The 26,097-nt window shown below is 35.3% G+C and overlaps 1 protein-coding gene across 4 annotated transcripts in view; it reads left to right on the top strand.

The window, feature by feature from the left end:
• RNF19A (ring finger protein 19A, RBR E3 ubiquitin protein ligase) overlaps window positions 1-26,097 on the top strand; it is a 57,658-nt gene that overhangs the window by 23,753 nt on the left and 7,808 nt on the right. For 2 of the 4 annotated variants that reach the window (XM_024756552.1, XM_024756551.1), the window contains 7 exons: window positions 2,105-2,870; window positions 13,887-14,095; window positions 14,547-14,588; window positions 18,745-18,889; window positions 19,724-19,886; window positions 22,908-23,022; window positions 23,521-23,682. In XM_024756552.1, the coding sequence (XP_024612320.1) occupies window positions 2,197-2,870; window positions 13,887-14,095; window positions 14,547-14,588; window positions 18,745-18,889; window positions 19,724-19,886; window positions 22,908-23,022; window positions 23,521-23,682 (1,510 nt within the window). In that variant the 5' untranslated portion in view covers window positions 2,105-2,196. The remainder of the gene's footprint in view (window positions 1-2,104; window positions 2,871-13,886; window positions 14,096-14,546; window positions 14,589-18,744; window positions 18,890-19,723; window positions 19,887-22,907; window positions 23,023-23,520; window positions 23,683-26,097) is intronic. The other 2 variants (XM_024756553.1, XM_024756555.1) reach the window with 2 other exon arrangements.

The following is a 26,097-nucleotide window of genomic DNA, read 5'->3' on the forward strand; positions in this document are numbered from 1 at the left end:
GTATAACAATCACCGAGAAAAATGCATTAATCATGAATCTGTGGGTCAGTGATTTATCACAAAGTGAACATACCTTTGTAACCACTATACATGTGCTTTTTCCTTTGTGTCTCTCCTCAAAAGGTAGCTACAGTACTGACTTATAACATCATAGATTAGCTCTGTCTGTTTTTGTTTTGTTTTGTTTTGTTTTGTTTGCGGTACGTGGACCTCTTACTGTTGTGGCCTCTCCCGTTGTGGAGCACAGGCTCCGGACGCCCAGGCTCAGTGACCATGGCTCACGGGCCCAGCTGCTCCGCAGCATGTGGGATATTCCCGGACTGGGGCACGAACCTGCATCCCCTGCATCTGCAGGCGGACTCTCAACCACTGCGCCACCAGGGAAGCCCAGCTCTGTCTGGTTTTGAACTTTATTTAAATGGAATTATACAGTACACATCCTTTTATGAGAGATTCATTCTTGTTTTATGAGTAGCAGTATTTTGTTCATTTTCATTGCTTTCTGGTATACCAGAATGTGGAATGAATATACCACAACTTGTTTATCCATTCTACCGTTGATGGAAATATGGGCTGTGTCCAGTGTTTGGGCTTATTATAACTAGTGTTGCTGTGAATATTGTTATGTAGATGTTTTGGTGCATGTGTGCATTCATTTCTCGTGCATTTATATCTAGGAGTATAAATTGGGTAATAGAGTATCCATGTGTCCAAATTTGGTAGATACTGTTAAACAGTTTTTCAAAGTAGTTTTCCAAACTCCTACCAGCAGTCAACATCTTTGCTAATATTTGGAAATGTCAGTTGGAATTTTAGCCATTTTGCTGGGTGTGTAGTGGTCTCTCAGTGTGGCTTTAATGTGTACAACAAATGATGTTGAGCACTTTTTCATATTCTTTTGTGAAGTGCCAGTTATGTCCCTCATCCATTTTTCTATTATATTGTCTGCTTTGTCTTGTTGACGTCTAAGTATTCTTTCCATATTCCGGTTACTGGTCCTTTATTAGTTTTATGTGGCAAATGTCTTCTCCCACTCCCTTAATACTGTCTCTTCATTTTATTGTAGTCCAATTTAACAATCTTTCATTTTATGGTAAGTACTTTAGTATGTTTTGTTTAAGAAATCTTTTTGTTGCAATATTCTCTTCTGTCAACTCCTAGAAGTGTTATGATTTTACTTTTCACATTTAGATCTATGAACCATGAATTGATTTTTATGCAGGGGGTTAGCTATAGGTTAAGTTCCTTTTCTCTTCTGAGATGGTAACCAGTAAAACAGTACTATGTTGTTTTTGTTTTGTTTTTGACAAGGCCATTCTTTATGCTCAGCAGTGTCACTTTTGGCAATAAGTCAAGTATCCATGTGTATATGTGGGACTTTTTTCCTGGACTGTGTTCTGTTCCACTGGTCTTTGTATCCATCTTTGTGATGTACCACACTGTCTTCCTAATTACTGTAACTTTATAATGAGTCATTATATCTGGCAGTGTAAGAGCATCCCCTGCCCCCCCCACACTTTGTTCTTCACAATTGTGTAAGCTCTACTTAGCCATTTGTATTTGCATGTCCATTTTATTGTCAATTTTTTTTTAACTCCTAAAGGCAGTGGGAATCATTGAGGTTTGAGTGTGATAAAAATCATAAGTTTTGTACAAGATTTTTTTTTTTGTGGTACGCGGGCCTCTCACTGCTGTGGCTTCTCCCGTTGCGGAGCACAGGCTCCGGACGCGCAGGCTCAGCAGCCATGGCCCACGGGCGCAGCCACTCCGCAGCATGTGGGATCTTCCTGGACCGGGGCACGAACCCGCGTCCCCTGCATCGGCAGGCGGACTCTCAACCACTGCCCCACCAGGGAAGCCCTGTACAAGATATTAAGAATAAGGTCAGCTCAAATCTAGACTCTTAAGATTAAGTAATATCCTTGTTATATCAGCATTGGTTTTATATTCTCTTGTAGACTACTCAATAAACTGGCCTTATTTAAAAAAATCAAAACCAAAAACTAATGATTAAAGAACATACTTGTTTGAAGTTTCATAGAGAGTTTGTAAGTTTAAGAAACATGCAATTAAATAATCTTGGTGTTTTTGTTTTGTTTTTCAGAACATCTGTGATAAGTCTACCATAAATTGAACTCCTTTAAGAATTCTCTGAAGGAACCAAATAGGATTTTCTTACATCATGACTTAATCTGAATGCAAGAACAAGAAACAGGTGTTATCTCTAAATATAATGAAGGGCTGTGTGTAAACACAGACCCTGACTCAATTCTAATGAGCATTTTAGACATGAGTTTACATCGGCAAATGGGTTCAGATCGAGATCTTCAGTCTTCTGCTTCATCTGTGAGCTTGCCTTCGGTCAAAAAGGCACCCAAAAAAAGAAGAATTTCAATAGGTTCTCTGTTTCGGAGGAAAAAGGATAACAAACGTAAATCAAGGGAGCTAAATGGCGGGGTGGATGGAATTGCGAGTATTGAAAGTATACATTCCGAAATGTGTACTGATAAGAACTCCATTTTCTCTACAAATACCTCCTCTGACAATGGATTAACTTCTATCAGCAAACAAGTTGGAGACTTTATAGAGTGCCCCTTGTGCCTTTTACGGCATTCTAAAGACAGATTTCCTGAGATAATGACTTGTCATCATAGATCTTGTGTGGATTGCTTACGACAATACCTAAGGATAGAAATTTCTGAAAGTAGGGTTAATATCAGTTGCCCAGAATGTACTGAACGGTTTAATCCCCACGATATTCGCTTGATATTAAGTGATGATGTCTTGATGGAAAAATATGAAGAATTTATGCTTAGACGGTGGCTTGTTGCAGATCCTGATTGTAGGTGGTGTCCAGCTCCAGACTGTGGGTAAGAAGATTTTGTTTGATTTTTCTTGAGTTAATTTTTTTCTCTGTGGATAAAATAAGAATTTGCTGACTGTTACTCAAAAGAAAAATCTTAACATGCCAGGTAATTCATTCATTCAGTAGACAAAAATATGTTGAGTATGTACCATGTGTCAGGGACAATGTTAGATATTAAAGGCAGGAATCTTGTCTTACTCATTTTTATATTGTCTTTGCATTATATATTCACTTAAGACTGTTTTCAGAAGAAAAGGATAAGATGGTAGAGTGCAGAATCTAGTCCTATTTATTTTCCCCATCCATTTGGAGAATTTTTATTTTATAATATATGAAATGAGCAGACATTTTGTTTGTTTGCTTTTGGTGGGGGAGTCACTCGTTTAAACTTAAATGACCCTTTTGAAAGGCACCTTAATGCGTGCCACAGTATGATGTGTTCATGAGTTGATGTGTTCTTGAGACACAAGATCTAGAGATTATGTAATACTTCATTTACCTCAAGCTTTTGAATTACAAATACCATTTTCCCAATATTTAAAGTAAAATAATTTTGCTTGTATATTTGGTTACTATGTTAACAGCAACTCCTGTTAATAGGGTATTTACCATGTATGGTTGTCAGAACTAGAAAAAAATAGTCATATGCTTTTCACGAATAAGGAAAGCCATAAACCCTGGATGAGTTTAGCATACCATTAGTAAGCCAGAGATTATAAATAAGAGTTTGGGAAAACCCAGAACTTCCAAGATTATCTGGGTATAATCAGAGACAAGGCGGAAATGTGAGTTTGATTTATCAAATGACAATTTCAGGACTCTGATCAAATCCATTATTAAAAACTTATTGAGCAGCAAATTTTCAGATTGTATTTACCAATTCCATAATTTTAAGTGAGAAAGGTAATAGTATGTTTTTAGCCTGTGCAAATTCCACCAGTTTTCCCAGGTATCACTAGCACTTGACTGTCCACCAGGGATTTCTGTGAAACATAAAGCATTAAAAATATTGGATTATCTAATTATTTAACATTTTATGAATTCATTAGTTGTGTGAAGGACTCGGAGGTACTGTTTAGTATCACATTTGTATTATGATCTCCGATACTGCAGGATGCTTGTACTGTAACATAAATAATAAAATAATATATTAAAGATACTATCTAAACTGGGCCAAGGTTGGCTGTGCTTCCAGGTGTATGGTAGAAGCAAACTCTGGACCTGTGAAGGGTTAAATTCTCAAGAAAAAGATGGGGAGAAAATAGGGATAATGAACAGTGCCTTTAAATAATTTGAGCTAGAGAAGAAGAGCTTAGGTACGATTGTATCACTCTTGATCCTGTGGACCCTTGCAGAATATTTTCACTAATGCAGGTGTGTACATTCATTAGAGTAGATTTCAAGTTGATTACAAATTTTAGGTTTAAAAAAAAAGCCTTTTGCAAGTCATTATAGCAAATACCCTATAGCAAGAGTTCAAACAGAAGTATTTTACATTTCATCTGGACAAAGTGTGATTTTCTAACTGTCTTTCATGGAACCCCAGGATAAGAGGTGTTTCACAAGTTCCTTTAAGCATTTAATAGCTTTAAAAGAAAATGTGTGAAAATGATGGAACAAATTAAAAGGAGGCTTTTGTGTCAGAACCTGTGACCAGGAGAGATTGAGAGAGTAAATCCAGGAGCACAAGCTTTCTGGTCACTAAATAGGTATGTTCTCCTGTGCTGGGTTGATGGATCATGTCATCATAGTGGATAATATCAACACTATCAAGCTAATAGAACACAATAGATAGGGCTGACATAGATTCTCACTTGTCTAAGAACTTGATTTGGGGACTTCCCTGGTGGCGCAGTGGTTAAGAATCTGCCTGCCAACGCAGGCAACACGGGTTCAATACCTGGCCCAGGGAGATCCCACAGGCCACAGAGCAACTAACCCCGTGCGCCACAACTACTGAGCCTGCGCTCTAGAGCCCGCGTGCCACAGCTGCTGAAGCCTGCGCACCTAGAGCCTGTGCTCTGCAACAGAGAAGCCACCGAGATGAGAAGCCCGTGCGCTGCAACGAAGAGTAGCCCCCGCTCGCCACAACTAGAGAAAGCCCGTGCGCAGCAACGAAGACCCAATGCAGCCAAAAATAAATAAAATAAATAAATTTATTAAAAAAAAAAAAAAAAGAACTTGATTTGGGGGGAAGAATGCCAAACCAACTGGGAAAGGATTGATTATTCACCATATAGAATTGTGAAAATTAGCTATTTAAGGGGAAAAAATTAGATTGTCACCACATATAATAAATTAAAACAAAATCAAAACAGATTACAGAGGTAAGTTATATAAATAAAAGGACAAAATTAAAAAGAAAATATAGATTGATTAGATCACTTACTGCTATATTATTTAGTAAAATTGAACACACATCCTGTAACTTAGAAGATCCACTCCTAGTTAAATGCCTCAGAGAAACTCTTTACTTGTGTGCCAGGAGACATCTAGTTAAGAGACATGTTTAAGAATGTTCATAATAGCAAAGAAACAAAAAAGTTCATTAACAGTAAAATGGATAAATGCATTTAGTCTCATGGTTACCTCTTGTGAGGAAGAAGAAGGGATGTGAACTTCAAAGGGGCAATCAAGGAACTTCTAAAGCCACAGATAAACAAGGTAACCATAGGTTCTGGTCTGCCCAAGATAGTTCCAATTCATGCTTATTGTACTGGTGTAAATTTTAATAGCATTACCTTTCTTTTTCAGGTGTTCCAGTCAGGTTGTGAATTATATGATCACCCTACTGATACTATTCTTAACTTGTGTGGTAGATTCAGGGGGTATTCATTTTATTATTCTTTATAAATCCTTTGATGTATATGACATTTCTCAGTAAATTTAAATTTTTTTCATAATCTCATACTCTTAGGTATTTTGCACATTTTCTTCTTATTGAGACATCATTGTTAAAAAATAATATGGCTTAGGTATTCTAAGTATTTTGGAGAGGAAGACATGAATGTTAACTCAAGTATAGAATAATCTTAAAATAATAGAAACACCTACTTTAATAGATTCCTTTATTATGAAAACCACTTGTTTGTTACATAAGTTTAACAGAGAATTAGTCTTGATTAATTTGGCTCTAAATTAATTTTTGGTTTTGGTGGTTGTTAGTAGTCTTACGCACAAAGGACAAAGAAAACATGTCACAGAGATTAATCACTTTGTGTATTTTCATTTGTATTCAATTTATGCTGGCTCACTAGATTAGAAAGAGCATATTTTATATACTTGATTATGTTATAGGTTTTATGGTTGTGTTATGTGGAAAAGATCACCTGTGACAAAATTTATACATATGCTTTGAAAACATAGAATACTGCATAAGACCTCATTACAAATTACAATTGTACTTAGCATGAGCGTGGACAGACCTGATTTTGAATCTCTATCCTATCATGTTTTAAGGATTGAGAAGGTTTTTAATGTTATTGGTAGCATAATTCCTAGCACACAGTAAGCTTTTTATAGTTCTTATTTATCACTCCTCATCTCCATTTCTGAAGTTTTGTTTTTATTTTTTTAAATCAGACAGTTCTTCAAATATTTACTGCACCCGTGTGCCAGGTACTGGGAATTTTTAATAACTAACAAAAGATGAAAATCTCTGCCCTCTTGGAACTTATTAAAATCTTTGGATTCACAGAGAGAAATTTCTTATTTAAACTCCATTTATTACTGAAATCTGGCACAGAGGATACTGGTAAATATCTGACTGTTTGACAGTTATTCATAGCAATGCAGAGCCAGTAGTACATACTAGGACCACAGGCATGCGTGTAGTATTTTAATCCCTTTCATTGTACAGCACACTTGAAAGACTTTTTTCCAGAAATGCTAAATGTGAAATTATGTTTTCCTCTTGCTTTTGATACTTACCAAAATGACCATTTTCTGTATCTGACACCAGTTTTACTTAAACATGTAGTTTAACACACTGAGAAATATTGCCCTTAGCTCAGAGTAGAAAGAAAACCTGACCTGGTTTCTATTTGAGACCTCTGAGGGTTTCTGACCTATAGTCTTTCCTCTCTTCTGAGGGCCAGGGCAGATTAAGCTTGTTTAAAGGACAGTATGTATTTCTGAAAACCCCTCTTGCGAAGGGGTCTAGGAGGCCAAACCTGTGTGCTGTGATTTAACCGGGGTGAAGTTATCTGGACTGCTTCTAGAACATGCCAGTCTATACAGGTTCAGAGAAAAATCTGGCCATGGCTGAGGAAAAGAATTACAGTGAGGGACATGTAGGAGGGGAAGCATAAGACCTGCCTTGGATAAAAATATCTATTACCTCTGCCTAGGAGGCTTAGTCTGTACATTGTCTAGGCAGATAGCAAAAAACTGGCATCTTGGTTTCTGTCATCACTTGTTTCAATTGGCTAAGACTACCCATCTACTAGCACACATTATCCATGTCATCTCATGTGAGTGCTTTTGACTTTACTGGGGAGATTTGAATATGCAGGAACACTTATTATACTAGAATATAGTTAATGATTTAATGTCTGTGAGCCCCTCAAGAGTAAAAATAAAAAGTATTTTTTTCTTTATAACCACAGGTTAACCACATGCTCAATAAAGAGTTATTGAATGAACACATCTGAATATATGCCATTAATGTAAATCATATGTCTTAGGAACAGTTAATAAACCATTTTTAAGCAGTGTGCTCAACTATAATCAGGTTTGTTAAGCTTTGAGCTGATTTACTGACATTTAAATGGCTCTAAATAATAACTTACTCTGGTGGAAGATACTGTTCATAATGGACACTGTTCATAATGGAGTGGCACCATAGGCTTAGGAACTAAGGAACATGTATTTTTAGAATTTTACTCTATCTATATGACTCTCATTCCCGTCCTCCAAAGAAGAGTTTTAGCCATATCTTGCCCGTCTTTTGACATGCTGGAAATGCTTTTGTAGGCTAACCTTTTAGAACAGAGAACAGGTCCAACTTTGATTTTCTCCCGAGGAAACAAGTACATGTGTCTGAGAAAACAAGAACCGAGTTGATACATAAGACACAGGAGACATATCAGCTTTCTTTTACTAATTAGCTAAAGAAGTTAGCTTTAGATATGCATCCCAAATGGCCTAACACTCCACCCTGAAATTAGAGAGACTTCTGCAAATAATCTGGGCGGTTCTCTACAACCGTAGACCTCCCCTCCCCTACAGCATGTACTGGAAAGCAGAACAGAAAGCATCCTCTCTAGGAAAGCAGATCCTGAAAGGGGGAACCAGGAGATGAGCCTCACTTTGTCTAGACCGTCTCTCAAATATATTAATTAAGTCACTCCTTTTCCACGGAATAATAGTAACTTCTTGCTAATGGAATCATGAGCCTGTTGATTTGAATATAAAACTTGACTTTTCCCCTTAACTGGATCAAGTAATTTTGGTATTTCTGATTATATTTTCTTTGTTCTTTAAAGGTTGTGTTAAAGCTTTGTGCTTTTGGGGGAAAAGTTATCTTGGACTCCTGGATAATCTTTCTTTTTTCTCATTTTTTAATTAAAAATTTTATTGAGACTATTATATCTTTCTTAGGATTCCATTTCATGTTTGGTATAGTTTGTTCTTCTTACTTGTTCCTTCATGAGGAATTTGCTCTAGGCAGAGTATACGACCCTAGTTGGTATTCCTACCTCCTCAATGCTAATTTGTGGAACTCTAGTACTGTGAAACACTCCCAGGAAATAACATGTCATGGTCAAATAAATTTGGAAAATAATGTTTACTATATATGTACATTATTGGTATGTTAAAAATTATTTTAGCAAATCCTATAGTAAAAAAACAAACAAAAAAGTACTTTAATTTTGCTTAGCATGTCCCTAACTTGACCATTGAGTTCTTTCTTAGTATGTTTCACCTATTAACAATCCAACAAATAGAAAATATTTCTGGAAAAACTGCCTGTTTCAGTCCTTTTCCGTCTTTCCCACTTTCTTCCTATCCCTCCACTGCTGCTAAGTAGGAATGTTTAATCATTTCAAGTAACTAGAGATCTTCAGCTGAAAAATAGAGACAGAAAGTAAGACCTGAGTTAAATAAGGGATCATAGAAGGAAATGGAACTGTCTTCTGAACCAAGATTTGTGTACTGTTTAAGCCAGAGATGTTTACTTAGTTAACTAGTAGTATTCAGTTATTTCTGTGACCTTCTGCTGAGCCTGTTATTTTCTCAAATAATACCTAATGCATTAGAGCATTGAAATTTTTCTTTAAAGCAAATATTTTGTATTTACTTTAGTTTTACCATTTGCTTCCATTATAATTTGAGAGCTGTTCTCCAGTGGAAAATAAGTTTGGCTCCCACACAATGAAAATCATCTTCAAGAGTCCTGACATTCTGTTTTCAAAATATGTGAATGCTAGGTACATTTAATTGCTCGATATATAATAGAATGTGCTTAACACAGTTACTGAGATTGAATGTGTATGAAAACGGAACACTTATATAGTAAACTCTCAATAATTGTTAGCATAAGAAAAAGGTTCTAGACAAAATACCCTAACTTTTATAGTTATCAAAATTCACAGTCATGAAAATATTTGGTTAGTATTGTTAAAGATAATCCTGTTTTTCTTTGGAACTTGCTTAGATTGAATGGGACTTAAATGTTCAGCTCTGGGGTAGGACATCTTAGCTTTTCTATTTAAAAAAATACTGCAGGGCTTCCCTGGTGGCGCAGTGGTTGAGAGTCCGCAGAGTAGCATAAAACAAGTTTGATGTACTTTATCTCTAACATTTTGAATACATATGATGTACTGTAAACTAATTCTCTCTTTTCCTTTCCCCCACCTCTCTCTCCTCTTTCTCTCTCCTCTCTTTCTCTCCCTCCCTCCCTACACACACACACACACACACACACACACACACACACACACACACTGTTTTATTTAAACAACATAACTTTTTGTTATTACTAATTTTTAAAAAATTTATTATTTTTGGCTGCGTTGGGTCTTCGTTGCTGCACGCGGGCTTTCTCTAGTTGTGGCGAGCAGGGTCTACTCTTCGTTGTGGTGCGCAGGCTTCTCATTGTGGTGGCTTTTCTTGTTGCAGAGCACAGTCTCTAGGCATGTGGGCTTCAGTAGTTGTGGCTCACGGGCTCTAGAGTGCAGGCTCAGTAGCTGTGGTGCACGGGCTTAGTTGCTCCGCATCATGTAGGATCTTCCTGGACCAGGGCTCGAACCCATGTCCCCTGCATTGGCAGGCCGATTCTTAACCACTGTGCCACCAGGGAAGCCCTATTATGTCCTAATTTTTGAGATACATCAAAATCTACATTTTCACAAAAGCCAAGTGGCCAGATGTTTAATCAGTATTCATCCAAGGTCAAAGTCAAATATCACCAGTGATGAACTTTTGAGATACAGGAATAAATATAAAATTTTAAGAATTGATTTTTAAAAATTAGCCATCATATTAAATGTTCGACATCATGATGCGGGAATGGTAATTAACTAATTAGCTAACATGTCAGCTGTTAGTTTGCTCCCGGTAATTACACTGCATATTTTAAAAATTCTAAATAGATATCTATAAGCAGTCATTTTCAACAAGCTTAAGTCTCTAGACTCAAAACTTTAATATTTATCTTAAAGCAGTTTATAAAGCTCTTTGGAACTCTGATTATTGAAAAGAAAATATGAGTCCTCAGTTTTTTCACCATAACCCTTCATGTTTTTATGGATATTTTGCCAGATTTTGGAACTTGTGAAATTTTGAAATGGCAAAATTGACATTCTGCTTTTAATTCTTCTTGTCAAGATGTGAAGAATTCCCTAAAAGGGCTTTTTCTTGAAAGGCTGTCTCTAGATAGCCTAAATCACTAACTAGAAAGTAAGTCAGTTCTTAAAAGTTTTGCTTAGTGATATACTAGTACACTGAACAGCCTCTGCAAAGGTTAGAATTACGATATAGCCCAATTTCTGCTAATCTACCTCATATATTTTTATAAATATTTGTTTTCCCAGAAAGAATATTTTCTTCCTAGATTTATCTAGTTAAAGCAATCTCGATGTTCATATTTACTGTAAATCTGTTTCCCTATTTAATTATTTGAAAGTTCTTAAGCTTGTGTCTAAATTTGGCTTTCACAATCATCACTAAGAATTACTGCATTTTATTCTTGCAGCACGGTGTACATTTATACTTCAGTTGTCCAGTAAGATTTCACCATATAAAGCAGTAAGCCTTTTACTTACATTATTTATATAGATGTAGAAATGGTAATGGTCATTCATCAAGCATAAATGCAGAGGTACTAGAAATGTCATTGAAACAGTCATTTGCTTATTTGGCCTTCTAAAGGTCAAGGCCAAAGCTGAAGCTGTTTTTGGCTGAATACTGAGGCTAAGCCAAACTTTAGTGAATCCCTGTTTTATGTTTGGGAAAACTTAGTTGTAGGGAGATTGCGTAGCTTACATAAAATTATACAGGTAATAAGTGGTAGAAGTGGAGTTTGGTAGTCTAAACTTTTCTTCTGCTTTTATAAATTGTGACTGACTTAAAAAAATGGTCATAACATAGTCCCCTACACACACACGGGTTTCCCCATTCTGTCTCTCGCCTTCCCTCCTTTTTTCAAGAACAAGTAGGGTAGAGAAGAGGTTTAGAAGAGAATGCCATTTCCTTTTCACTGAAATTACTACTATTATAAAGACTGCTTTAGATTATAACTTGGGAGAAAATAGTTTTTCAAGAATTGTTTTCTTTTTATTGAGACTCCAATGAATAAGCCGTCAGGGAAATGGAACTTTCCTAGATTACCCTGTGTTGGTTTAAATTGCCTTTAATTCAGTCGTGTTTGAACACATTTATGATAGACAATGGTAGTTTGAAAATGGCCTATCAAAAATAAATTGGGGGCTTCCCTGGTGGCGCAGTGGTTGGGAGTCCGCCTGCCGGTGCAGGCGACACGGGTTCGTGCCCCGGTCTGGGAGGATCCCACATGCCGCGGAGCGGCTGGGCCCGTGAGCCATGGCCGCTGGGCCTGCGTGTCCGGAGCCTGTGCTCCGCAACGGGAGAGGCCGCAGCAGTGAGAGGCCCGCGTACCGCAAACATAAATAAATTGGAATTTCATATGTAAAATTTAAGTTTAAAGGGTGAGATACTAAGGAAGCAAGAGGTCCAAAATTGGAGGAACTTCCTTACTCCTAACATTTTGCATAATTTAATAGATTATCTTGTAATTCAATAAAAATCTCTGTTACAACTATTATTTAAATTTTATTCCAGTAAGAAGAGGAGCCCTGAAAAACTCCCCTAAATTTCTAGGCAAAATGTTTGATATTTACAAAAGCCTCTTATGCATAGATGACTTGTTTGTTTCTCTTTCAAACACTAGGCTTTTTAAATTGAAAGTTTTATTGAGATGATTGTAGATTTATGTGTAGTTGTAAGAAATAATACAGAGATATTCTTTATATCCTTCAAACAGTTTTCCTCCGTGGTACCATTTTGCAAGGCTATAAAGCAATATCACAACTAGGATATCGATATTGATACAATCTACCTATCTTATTCAGACTTCCCGAGTTTTACTTGTATTTATCTTTGTGTGTGTATTTAGTTACATACCATTTTATCACCTGTAGGTTTGTGTATCCATATCCACCACCATAGTCAAGGTACTGAGCAATTCCATCACAACAAATATCCCTCATATTGCTCTTTTTAAATACATCCACCTCGCTCCTGCCTGCTCCTTGACCCCACCCCATTCCTAACTGCTGGCCACCACTGATCTGTTTTCCATTTCTAAAATTTTGTCATTTCAAAAATGTTATATAAATAGAATCATAGGGCTTCCCTGGTGGTGCAGTGGTTGAGAGTCCGTCTGCTGGTGCAGGGGACACGGGTTCGTGCCCCGGTCCGGGAGGATCCCACATGCCGCGGAGCGAACTTTTTGAGACTGACTTTTTTCACTCAGCATAATACCCCAGAGATTCATCCAAGTTGTTAAGTGTATCAGTGGTTCCTTTTTGTTGTTGAGTAGTATCCCATGGTATATATGCATCACAATTTGTTTAACCATTCACCTGTTGAAGAAGGACATCTGGGCTGTTTCCAGTTTTGGGGCTATTACAAATAAAGCTGCTGTAAACATTTGTATACAGGCTTTTGTGTAAACTTAAGTTTTCATTTCTCTGGGATAAATGTCTAAGAGTGCCCAGAATTTATTTTAAGTCAGAAATTCTTAAAGTGCCAAAAATATTAACTCAGAAAATAGATATTAGTCACAAATCTGCTGTTCTCAGGTTTTTTTTCTGAAGCAAAATAACAAATTTCCTGATGGAGAAATTAGAGTTTGTGTACCTTTTATTAGGAGATTGGCACCGAAGACAACTTCTGCCATGCATCTTAAAAACAAAAATGTGAGAATTTATGCATAAACTCAAGATATTCACAAAATGTATGAATTGGCCTCATTTGCCATTAACTGATAGGTATAGCTGATCCATAGTCATTATAATTTTAAATAGGTAATTTTTTTATCTTTCTGATTTTAGCATTAACAAGTAGTTGTAAAAATTAGAAATATGTAAGTATATAAAGAAGAAAAAACCCTAATACCAGGGAAACTACTGTTAAGACTTTTGGTATATTTCTTTTTAGTCTTTTCTATGTGCATATAATACTAACTTAATAGAATTTTTATAAAATTAGGACTAGGCTATATATACAGTTTGGTGTCCTAGTTAAAAGTTGAAAGTTAAAAGTTGAAAATTAAACTTTAATAATTTTTTTAGGCATTTATATGTCTTCATTTGTGAACTGTTTATTTTTTCCCCATTTTTATATTGATGAGATAGATAGTTTTAGGGTTTATGACTGTTAGCTCATGCATAAATAGAAAACTTTTTCTGAAATAGCATTTAAATTGGATACTATTTTTACTTAATGAGTATCTCTTATTTTACATCACATTTTAAATCTTTTTTCTTGTTCTGTAAAGGTATGCTGTGATAGCATTTGGATGTGCTAGCTGTCCAAAATTAACTTGTGGGCGAGAAGGCTGTGGAACAGAGTTTTGCTACCACTGTAAACAGATTTGGCACCCCAATCAGACCTGTGATGCTGCTCGACAGGAGAGAGCCCAGAGTTTACGTCTGAGAACTATACGTTCTTCGTCCATTAGTTATAGTCAAGAGTCTGGAGCAGCAGGTATTTACATCTAACTTCTTCTAGTAAATATTTGACACATATAGAACACCAGTTATTTTAATTTAAAAATGTAATATTCAGTCCTTGTATCCTTTCAATTTTCTAAAGTGTTTTACGTGTTAGCATTTCTGTCCCAGAAGCACTCATTCTTTCTGTAGAAGAAAGTGGTATTGAGTTGGAAAGATTTTATTGTCCCAAAAAAAAGGAAGAAAGGAAGTGTCAGTGATGATTTATATAACTGATAGCTGAAGATGGTCTGAAACTGATGTTTATAAAGGTGTTTTATGTAAAGCTTAGCAACTATTTTAAAAAATATATTAATTTTGAATATATTACCCTTAGAGATTATTTCTTATTGTATAAATATCACCCAGTTACAGATTTAAAACAGTATTTATTTTTGGAATCCTTTTCATTTACATGTTTTGTGAAATACAATTTTTATTTACAGATATTACCAATTCCAGGATCAGGGATTCAGAATCATGCCTTGGTGAGGAGTACACTAAGAACTTTGTGTCTTTGGCTAGGAATTTAAAAATTACTTGGAGATCTGTACATGAGCAAACATATACATCTCATAAATCTTAAAAAATTTTTTAAAAGTCTGAGCATCTTAATGTTCTTTGAATAAAAATTCAAAAAACTAATATTTCATAGAATTTTCACTGTTTATTGGAACTTCAGTCATTTTTAGAAAAATATTAACTTTTTTCATTGATTATAAAAGGAAAAAACTTGGAAAATACAGAAATTTATCAAGAAAATAATTTATATTCCTACTAGCAGTGTATTAAAATAGTCATGTACTTTATGCTACTAGAAAAAAAAAGTCTTAATATTTAAAGTTGAATTTAAAATTAAATAAACTTTAAATTCAACACTTAATATTTTATACAATGGACATGGATTTTCTTGCTTGTTCACTGGTTGACTTGTTTTATTTCCTTTCCTAAAGATTTGGGGTAGAACTCCAAAGGTATTAATAATAATCTGTAGGTATTGGTTCAGAAGCAATTCAGAGAGGACCTGAGTATACCTACACTGTCCTCTGTAGAGTCAGCTATAGCTATTAAGTGGTCCCCTTGGAAATGATATCCCTCTTCTCTAAGTGGGGATGGATATTTATTGCTTACAGGACACACAGACATATAGAGTAGGAGAATGGGCTCTGGAATCATCATCTGGATTCGAATTCCAGCTTCTTCACTTATTCTCTGTGTGACCCTGAGGAAGTTACTTGCCTCATCTATAAGATAAAGATACTAATAATACTTAAATCCATAAGGTTGAAACATTTCCTAGCTCATAGTAAGTGCTTTGGCTATATGAGATAGGGAAACTTAGAGAAACCACAGTCCCCTGCTAGAGATTTGCATATATCTGAACCATCATTAAAGAAAAAAAAAAAAAGAAAAGAAATGACTAAGAGATGACTTTTGTTATTAATTTTAGAGTAAATATCATGATTTACTCACATCCCAGAGAATGTTGGTCTTCCTTATAGTCATCGTGGGGGATTTTATGTTTATTTAGCAGTGCTGTCCTGGAATGCCTTACTGGTCATAACCCTTATACGTTCACTTAAAATTATCCCTTTAATGTGAGTTTGATTTCTGGGGATAACCAAAAGTTCCGTTGCAGCTAAGTTTAACACCTAGAGTAACATACCAAGTTGAATCACTGGTTTGGTGTGGATCCAAAGTAAGATGTGCTTATATGATCATGAGTGTGACTTTTATATATATATAAAGTAGCTTTGAAAGTAATTATGAAAGAAAAACTTCCAAATGATTTGAGTTAAATAGTAGCATTGTTGGAATAGCCTCCCTCCCAAGGTGATTATTTTAAAAAATAAACTTCATTTGGAATTTTTCCATGTTGATTTAAAAATCTTATCTCATTGTTCTGAAAATATAAGGTACATGCATTTTCACCTACAGTGTTCCAAAAATAAAAGCTCTCAGAACAAAAGTTTAGTGGTAGTTTCCTTGATGTAATCTATAAAAAAATTAAAACTTTGAACTTGGGTTTTCACTGACTTGTGGAAAGACAAGAGGAAAGTAAACTACCATCTGAAATAGTTTTATTAATTCCTATTGTTCTGGGTATCGTGGTGTTTTTTGGTCTCGTTGTCATGATACATTAAAAAATAGTCTGCACTTTTAATAATAATTGCTTGGTATAATAATAATAATTGGTTGGCTATTTCTTTCTAATCAGCTACCTGAAGTTAAATAAGTATGCTTAATTATATGGTACATTAAATAATTTCTATTATGATTATATTTGTCTTTAAACTCTGACAGTATTGCATCTACATGAGACTCTTATAGCTACCAGGGAGTTAACACACTTTGAGTTACTGCATTTTAAATGAAACACATATTTTTCATTTTGGTTACCATGTTTCTCCTCCTTTATAAAAATATATTTAATTGGCTCAGCTCCCCACCTACCCCTATCCCCTATTACTACCACCCCTAAAGATATTCACTGTTAACATTTTGTTTTAAGTCTTTATAGGCAATGTTGCAGGGGCAGGGGAGTTTTAAAACAATTTTTGAGAACATAATATTTGGTAACCCAGTGTTTTTTTCTTAATATGACAATGGCACATATTTTAACAACAAATAGAAATATAGTAATTTAAAAAGACAAAAGCTTTGCCAAACACTTTAAATAGAAATGGAAAACATTTTTTTTTTTTTTTTTGTATAAAGGAGCTGTGGATTAATTGATGCTTGGGGAGTGGGGCATCGTTTGACCATCTAATCATTAAAACAGTTTTATTTAGGATTTTTGCATTTGGAGACTATTTTGAGAGAAATACATTATCTAATATGCACAGTAAAAAATTTTTTTTCCAGTTTGTTGTTCCAGAAACGAGACAAAGCAGACAAAACAGCTTTTTGTAGACAAACAAGTATGCAGAGAGTGAAAGCATGCAAGTACAAATATATAAAAGAGACACATATCATTAGATTGCTTATGGTGTTAATTCTCTAACATGTAATCTTAGCATATTAAAAGGCCTTTTTGTGTTTTTAGAACCATGAAAATGAATGGGAATATCACCTGTCAGTTTGTTCTGAAGATTGCATATGTCAGAGCCAAAGCCTGAGTCTTTTTACTCTCACCACTAATTGGGATATTTACTATTTGAGAATACTCTGAAATGAGGAAGTTTATCAATTAATATGCCACTTAAGCAGAGTATTAGCATTTCTTTAATGTACTAGCTATTATATTAGCTATAAAAGCCAGCTTTTTTTCATTCATGCCCAGTGTTAAAAACATTTTCATGCAGACTTTGTGTTCTTTGGATCATTTAAATCATGACTTATGGATTTTTAAATTTTTATATTCTAGTAATTATGTGTTTTGGTCTGGCTGCATAGAGTTGTCAGTTTGCTCAAAATTGTTTGAATCGTTAAAACAGTAATTGTGAGCATCGACCAGTTCTTAAGTTAAAAAACAGCTTTGGCCCTAAATGAAGCGCTAAGGAAACCTGAATTCACTGATAAAGCACAGGTAAAATTTGACCATAAAACTTGTAGAAAGGAAAATAGAATATAGCTTAATGCTTATCATGTAAGAAATTGAAACAAATACTTGAATTCAGTGGCTTGCACTATACATATCTTTTCTTAGCTGTCTTATGTGTCGTTGGAAAATACAGGTGATTACTAGTAACAGTAAATAATTACTGGTTGCTATTTAAATAGATGCCAAAGTTCAAAATAGTTGCATAATTTGAGATAACTCTTATTCTGTCTCAGCGATTCCTAAAGTTATGTACCACTTGATTGTAACTTGGCATCTTTGTGCATTGTAACCATATTACTATACACGAAGCATACCACAGCATTTGAATAAATGAATAAAATGGACGAAGTTAACTAATTAAAAACAGTCATGAGCATAACCAACAAATGGTTGCTTTAATTCTGAAACTATTTTCCATTAAGTGTTTATAACCATACAACCCTTACTTAACCTCTTACCTCCTCCCTTTTATCTGAGTTCTGATTCTTTGCAAGGCCCATCTATCTATTGTATGAATTAAAATATGAGAAAAAGGCTGCTTTTCTACAGATACCGGTATTATTTTTACAGTGCCTATAGTTGATGTTACCTAGAAGAGAGGAGTAAACTCATAGTGCTATTTTTATGTAGTGCTTCAGGTTACTATCAAATTGTCACTTGCTGTTAGTATTCATTCACTAAAGGAATAGTATACGGAATATCTACGTTTAATTTAAGTGGAGATTGTTAGAAAAGTCCTAGAACTTGAAGTGCTGCTCATTGAAGACAGCTATGGGGTGGGGACAAAGACAAACTTTATATAGTTCCCGGTTTGTCTAGAGCTGCCCTTGGTTCTCATTTCTCTTTTTATTATTTTGTTATTCTTTATTCTCATTGTTCTGCTACTGTTGGAAAAATGTTTACAGTTTGAAAATTTAATGTAAAATATGTCCCTTTCCTTGGAAGGGAAAAAAAAGTGCTTTATATACTAAAATTAGCAGGCTAAAGCTATCGGTTAATAAACCATACATGTTAAGATATTTTGGCAGTGCTATAATTATCTACTAGAAATTGTTATTTTTAGACTAGTCTTGTATAGTAAACGTCTGTTTTCTTAATAGCTGATGATATAAAACCATGTCCACGGTGTGCTGCTTATATAATAAAGATGAATGATGGGAGCTGTAATCACATGACATGTGCTGTCTGTGGTTGTGAGTTTTGTTGGTTGTGTATGAAAGAAATCTCGGATTTACATTATTTAAGGTAAGCTTATAGAAGGGGCTATTTATGTCTAAATATAATTTTATATTGTAAGACAAAAGGACTTTTTTTGGAAACAGCATTATCCTTAGTATTCTTAAGCTTGGAATTTATATGATACTTGAAGAGATCTATTTTATTCTAGCTACGTAAATTTAATAGGAACCCAATTATTGTGCCAGTCATTTGAGATTAATAGCTAGTCAAAAATAGGAAATGGAAATTTCTTCTTTTTTTTTGTTTGGCTTTGTTTTGTTTGTTTGTTTTTGGGCTGCACCACGCAGCTTGTGGAATCTTAGTTCCCCGACCAGGAATTGAACCTGGGCCTGACAGTGAAAGCGCCAAGTCCTAACCACTGGACTGACAGGGAATTCCCGGCTTTGTTTTTTGTTAAACTAGAAAGTTAGCATTTAATACCCCATGTAATTATGGTAGGTCATAAATATTTCCATTTAATTTTCTCATAAATTTCCTCATTTAGGCCACAGAGTGAGTTTATGATATAATCAGATAATTATGTGCCTAAAACAGGGATAAAATAAGCATATTTTGCATTAATTTACTCTTCCAAAACGAATCTAAGGTTTTGAGGCTAATGGAGGACTAGGGATAAATGTTTAACCTGAATCCCAGTTATCAGTATCCTTTTAATGTAATTTATGGTGGTGCTTACCTTGATATTTTAGCTTTTAGTAAACTCAGAATTCAAAGGAAGGGGAAAAAAATCCTCATTCCTAAATTTGAGAATTCTTTTATAGTTATTGCTAAATGTATTGTAGTAAATTGTTACTGTGATGTTTTGCAACAGTTACTTTACATTGTAATTTTTTCCTTTAGTCCATCAGGATGTACTTTTTGGGGGAAGAAACCCTGGAGCCGAAAGAAGAAAATATTGTGGCAGCTGGGAACACTTGTTGGTGCTCCCGTAGGAATTGCTTTAATAGCTGGCATTGCTATCCCTGCCATGATTATTGGCATTCCTGTATATGTGGGCCGTAAGGTAAAATGCTTGATTCCTTGTTAATTTATTATCTTATTTTAAATCTTTAGATTTAGGATTGATGGTTTTGCTTTGTGTTTGTTTTGTTTTTTTATTTGTTTATTTGTTTTGAAAGACAGAGGTCATTTTTGGTATCTTAAGTGTAAAACAGTTACTATTTTTTCATGAGGTAATAAATTTTCAGTGTTTGGCAAGCTTATATGTATGCATAAAAAGTAGACTTGCTTTAAAATTATCTGAATCTGAAAACTTCAGTACATTTGCATTATAAACTTTACATATAAAATATTAAAGAATCCACACCTGACATTTTTTCTCATGGATATGTCCTTGTAAAGTCAGGTCTATAAGGTTAATAGAGAAATAACATATGCCCTCAGGCAAAGAACAATTAGCCAGTTCCTGAATTATTTCCAACTTGAATTCAAAGCTTTTTTTTTCTTCAGATTACTCCTATTAGTAAATACACTATTTTGTAGATTACAACAATTTTGTGAAAGTCTGAACACCCAATACTTGCCACTGGCCTGAGTGATACTTCATTGGCTAAGCAAATAATTCTTTTTTGAAAGATTAAAGGGATAATTTACAAAGTGGCTAAGAAGTCTGCTGCTGCCTAAATTAGTAGAATATCAGAATTGAGAAGTAACCTCATAAATGATCTAATCCCAACCCTGTAGCCAAGCAGAACAAAGTATAGGAATTTTAAAAAGGGGAACTAACATTTGTTGAGTTTTAACTGTGTGGTAGATGTTTTATATACTTTGACTCATTTTAACCTCACAGCAATTTATATGTTAGAATATTGAAGTTTAGGAAAATTTATGTAATTTATCTTTAGTTACACAGGAAGAAGCAGAGCTGGGATTTAAACCCAAATGCACAAATTCTTTATATAAGATCCCTGATAAATTTCAAGCTATCCATTTGGGCACTTCAGTGATGGGGAAACCACCATCTCATGAGGCAGCCCATTCTGTTGCCAGGGAGCTGTAAGTGTTAGAAAATTCTTATGTTGAGTCAGAATCCATTTCCCTTTTAATTGTTTCATTTAATTCTAGTTCTGACTTTCAGGACTCAAGACAAGGCTGATCCTCTTTCATACAACAGCCATGTTTTTTTATGTTCAACACATATTACTTTTATAATCAGAAATAACAGTACATACTATTTTTTTAATTAGCTTGAGACTGAGGACAAACATGTTTATGGGCCGAATGTTTATTTCAGAAGGTAATTGTTTAAAGTCCCAAACATAATACTGATTATAATAATTTTTCGTAAGTTGTCCAAAGCAAGGTTTTGCCGAAAACAAAACTATTCAGATACTTAGAAGTAGAAGGGAAAGAAAGACTGTTGTACTGCATACACCTGCAAATAATTTATAGAGGAGAGATTATTTACCTCATTGTTCAGTCTTAGGTGCAGTAACGAGTCTCCTTTTTGCAAACCTGTACTCAAATGGTTGCAAGTTGATGAATTAGTTTTCCACTGAAACAGTGTTCTCTGGGGTGTGTAGGGTTATAAACCAGCCCAGGAAAACCTATTAAATTGATAAAGTACCTAAAAGCTGAGCCTTTCTTTACAATAACAAATAGCAAATGTGGCACAAAATAGTAAAACAGAAAAAATTAAGTTGAACCAGAAGTAGTGGGCTGATATGATCACTGTAATTGAACATTGGTGCTTGAGGATGTGGAATTATCTGGAAGACTCTTTCTCCTGACAGCCTCCCTTTGCAAATCTGCTCCATCAGTTTGTAGCTTTGTCTTTTTTCTGCTTCAGTGCTGAGTTTTGTAGGAATGGGGGGGGGCGAGGAACAGGTATTAGCTAGAGTACTGAAGGATAATGAAAGGTACTTTGGGAAGGTCTGCCATCTCTGCCTGTATGGACTATTTAGGAAGTGTAGAGACCCATTCCCTGGAACATATAGTCAGTTCTGGGAAACAGAATTCTGACTAGGAAATAGAAATGTTCCTTGTCCCATGCATGTTTTGCCCACCTCCCCATCCCAGCCTTTTCACTGTTTAATACATCCCATAAGACTCATTGTACTTTACAGCCTTCAAAATAACCACATAATAATGATAGATTACTTTATTATGCCTCATCTGTAATATTGTTTTTAAGTCAAGTATTTTACTTTAGAGACTACCTGTACCCTTTTGAGGCTGTTTTGAATCTGTCTTGAAACAGGGGGAAATGTACTTTATTAGCTTTAGCCCTTGAAAATCACAAGAACAAAGATACTGAGCTATTTCCTGAAGTTCATATAATAATTTCACAAGTAACTTTCATGGTGATATTAAGTTGTTTATTAACAACACCTGTACTCTACAAAGATGCCAAGTAGATCTAACTCCTGTCCTCTGGCAACATTATTTGTTCTTTTTTTCTCTCTGTACCCCTTACTTTGAACTATAAATGAGAGCCCAGGATCCTGAGTCATTTGATAACATTTTTCTTTATAAAAAGGAATCTGAGAAAAAAATTGATTCTATTTAGTGATGTTTGCTTATTAGTACTGCTTTTTAAGGTCAGGGTTTTTTTTTGTTTTTAAAAGACTGTGTAAACCTCTCCTAGAAGCCAACTAACTAGGGATGCTTATTTAGAATTCTGTGGAATGATACATTTCTTAGAAGTAATCCTGTTGATCTAACATCCAACTCATAACTATGTTGAAAATAATGTTCTTAATTCCTTCTTCTTTGCTCAAAACATGATTTATACTGTTCTTGAATAAGATTATAAGGACTACTTTTACTCAAGATTGATTAAACACAGAGTAAAATCTATTAAATCACTGTCTTATGTAACCAAACTATTAATAAGGAGCAAATTATATATAAGAATATGGTTTAAGAGCAATAATATGTTTACCTTGAATTTGGACACTTAACTATGAAATTATAAGGTAAATCACTTTAAACTTCTAACAAATGTAGGTCTGTTTCATTTAAATTAAATAAGTAATATGTTTTTTCTTTAACCCATCACCCCCATTTTTCTTTTTAATTCAAGATTCACAATCGATATGAAGGCAAGGATGTTTCAAAGCACAAACGGAATTTGGCCATAGCAGGTGGTGTAACATTGTCTGTAATCGTATCTCCAGTTGTAGCTGCAGTAACTGTAGGTAAGAAATGCTTAAAAATTCTAATTACCTCAAATTTTATAGAATTAAAGTTTTGTGGGAGAATTTTGAAAAACAGAGCATTATATTGTTGAAGATATGAGAGTTTATTTATTTAGGGTCAGTTTGAGCCTACAGATAGCCTCTCATTCTGTAACTGTATTGGTTAAAAGTAATATAAACTCAAGAGCCTAGCCTTAGGGATAGTTGGTAAATTATTAGTGGTTAATATCCCTTCCTCCCCACCAAAACACCGTTTAGAGCCCTGGCACTGAGAAAGAAAAAAGATTTACATCTTTTTTTTAACCTCATATGTGTCACCTGAGGCTAGAAGCTTTGAATCTGCTTGCATCCTTTAATAGTTGGGTAAATCTGCTTTTGGCAAGAGTTGCAGAACCCTAATACTTTTCTCCTGTACACCTTCTCTTGAAAAGACTTCTGAAATGTGTGTTTCTGTAATTTATTTTTTGGTTTGTAATGACCAATTTAATTCCTCTTTAGGTATTGGTGTTCCTATTATGTTAGCTTATGTCTATGGTGTTGTTCCGATTTCTCTCTGTCGAAGCGGAGGTTGTGGGGTCTCAGCAGGCAATGGAAAAGGAGTCAGGATTGAATTTGATGATGAAAATGATATAAATGTTGGTGGGACAAACACAGCTGTAGGTAAGTCCTTTCAGCAAAGGAAGAAAATGTACGTACTAGTAGTAATAGTGTAAGGCTGTAGGTAACATGCAAGTCAGAATTCCCATTGCTCTCTTACTAGCCCTAATAGTATTCACCCAGAAGTACATCAGAGAAATGAGCTGCTGAGGAAAGGTGAATGATGAAAGAGGGTGGGATGGTTCTGGGTACCTATAACCTCCGATGGAAATGTAATGTCTTAGAGTTCTAGATTATTTTGTGTAAAATGTTACAAATCAGTAATAAAAGGACAGAAGAGAACTGCAGTTCATAAAAGAAGAAATGCAGATGCCCAATGAGTAGAAAATATCTTTAATGTTATTCAAAGAAATAGGAATTATAACAAAAACTGGAACATATAAAGGCCCTCATAGACTACCATTAGGAGTATAAGTTAATAAGCTTTTTTAAATGTGCGTGTTCTTTTTAAAGAAATTCCCACAGTTCTTGTTAAAGAAATTGTCTTAGGGAAGTACAGGCATACCTCGGAGATGTTGTAGGTTCGCTTCCAGACCACCACAATAAAGCCAATATCACAATAAAGCAAGACATGAATTTTGGGGTTTCCCACTGCATATGAAAGTTATGTTTACACTATACTGTATATTAAGTATCTACCTGAATTTAAAAATACTTTATTGCTAAAAAATTTTAATCATGTGAGCCTTCAGCAAGTCATAATCTTTTTGCCAGTGGAGGGTCCTACCTGGATGTTGGTGGCTGCTGACTGATCAGGGTGGTGGTTACTGAAGGCTGGGGTGGCTGTGGGAATTTCTTAAAACACGACAACAGTGAAGTTTGCCTAATTGATTGACTCTAGTTTTCAAGAATGATTTCTCTGTAGCATGCAATGCTGTTTGATAGCATTTTACCCACAACAGGACTTCTTCCAAAACTGGAGTCAAACCTCTCACACCCTGCCGCTGCTTTATCGACTAAGTTTTTTCCTTTGCTCAACCGTAAGAAGCAACTCCGCATACATGAAAGTTTTATCATCAGGTTGCAGCAATTCAGTCACATCTTCAGGCTGAGTCGCTAACTCTAGTTCTGTTGTTATTTCCACCACATCTGCAGTTACTTCCTCCACTGAATCTTGAACCCCTCAAAGTCGTCTATGAAGGTTGGAATCAACTTCTTCCAAACTGCTGTTAATGTTGATATTTTGACCTCTTTCCATGAACCACAAACGTTCTTAATGGTATCTAGAATGGTGAATCCTTTCCAGGTTTTCAATTTACCTTGCCCAGATCCATCAAAAGAATCACCATCTATGGCAGCTATAGCCTTACAAAATATATTTCTTAGATAATAAAACTTGAAAGTTGAAATTACTCTTTGGTCCATGGGCTGCAGAATGGATGTGTGTTAGCAGGCATGAAAACAACAGTAATCTCATAGTACCTCTCCATCAGAGCTCTTGGGTGACCAGGTGCATTGTCAATGGGCAGTAGTAATACTTTGAAAGGAATCTTTTTTTCTGAGCAGTAGGTCTCAACAGTGGGCTTAAAATATTCAGTAAACACATGTGTTGTCATCCAGGCTTTGTTGTTCCACTTATAGAGCACAGTCAGAGTAGATTTAGCATATTTCTTAAGAAACCTAGGATTTTCAGAATGGTAGATGAGCATTGGCTTCAACTTCAGGTCACCAGCTGCATTGGCCCCTAGTAAGAGGGTCTTCCTGTCCTTTGAAGCTTCAAAGCCAGGCATCGACTTCTCTCTAGCTATGAGAGTCCTGAACAGCATCTTCTTCCAATATAAGGTGTTTCATCTGTATTAAAAATCTATTATTTAGTGTAGCCACCTTCATTAAGCATCTTAACTAGATCTTCTGGATAACTTGCTGCAGCTTCTACATCAGCACTTGCTGCATCACCTTGCTTTTTTATGTTACGGAGACGGCTTCTCTCCTTAAAGCTCATGAACCAACTCTGCTGGCGTCAGACTTTTCTTCTGCAGTGTCCTCACCTCTCTCAGCCTTTGTAGAATTAAAGACAGTTAGGGCCTTGTTCTGGATTAGGCTTTGGCTTGAGGGAATGTTGTGGCTGTTTTGATCTTCTATCCAAACTACTACAGCTTTCTGCATATCAGCAATAGTCTGTTTTGCTTTCTTATCATTCATGTGTTCACTGGAGTAGGACTTTTAATTTCTTTCAAGACTTTTTCCTTTGTGTTCACAGCTTGGCTAAATGGCACAAAAGGCCTAGCCTTTCAGCCTGCCCTAGCTTTCAGTGTACCTTCCTCACTAAGCTTAATCATTTCTACCTTTTGATTTAAAGTGAAAGATGTGCAATTTTTCTTTTCACTTAAACATTTAAGAGGCCATTGTAGGGTTATTAATTGGCCTAATTTCAATATTGTTGTGTCTTAAGGAATAGGGGGGCCCGAGGAGAAGAGA

This window comes from Neophocaena asiaeorientalis, unplaced genomic scaffold (genome assembly GCF_003031525.2).
Source record: "Neophocaena asiaeorientalis asiaeorientalis breed wild unplaced genomic scaffold, Neophocaena_asiaeorientalis_V1.1 scaffold29, whole genome shotgun sequence".
NCBI classification, from domain to species: domain Eukaryota; kingdom Metazoa; phylum Chordata; class Mammalia; order Artiodactyla; family Phocoenidae; genus Neophocaena; species Neophocaena asiaeorientalis.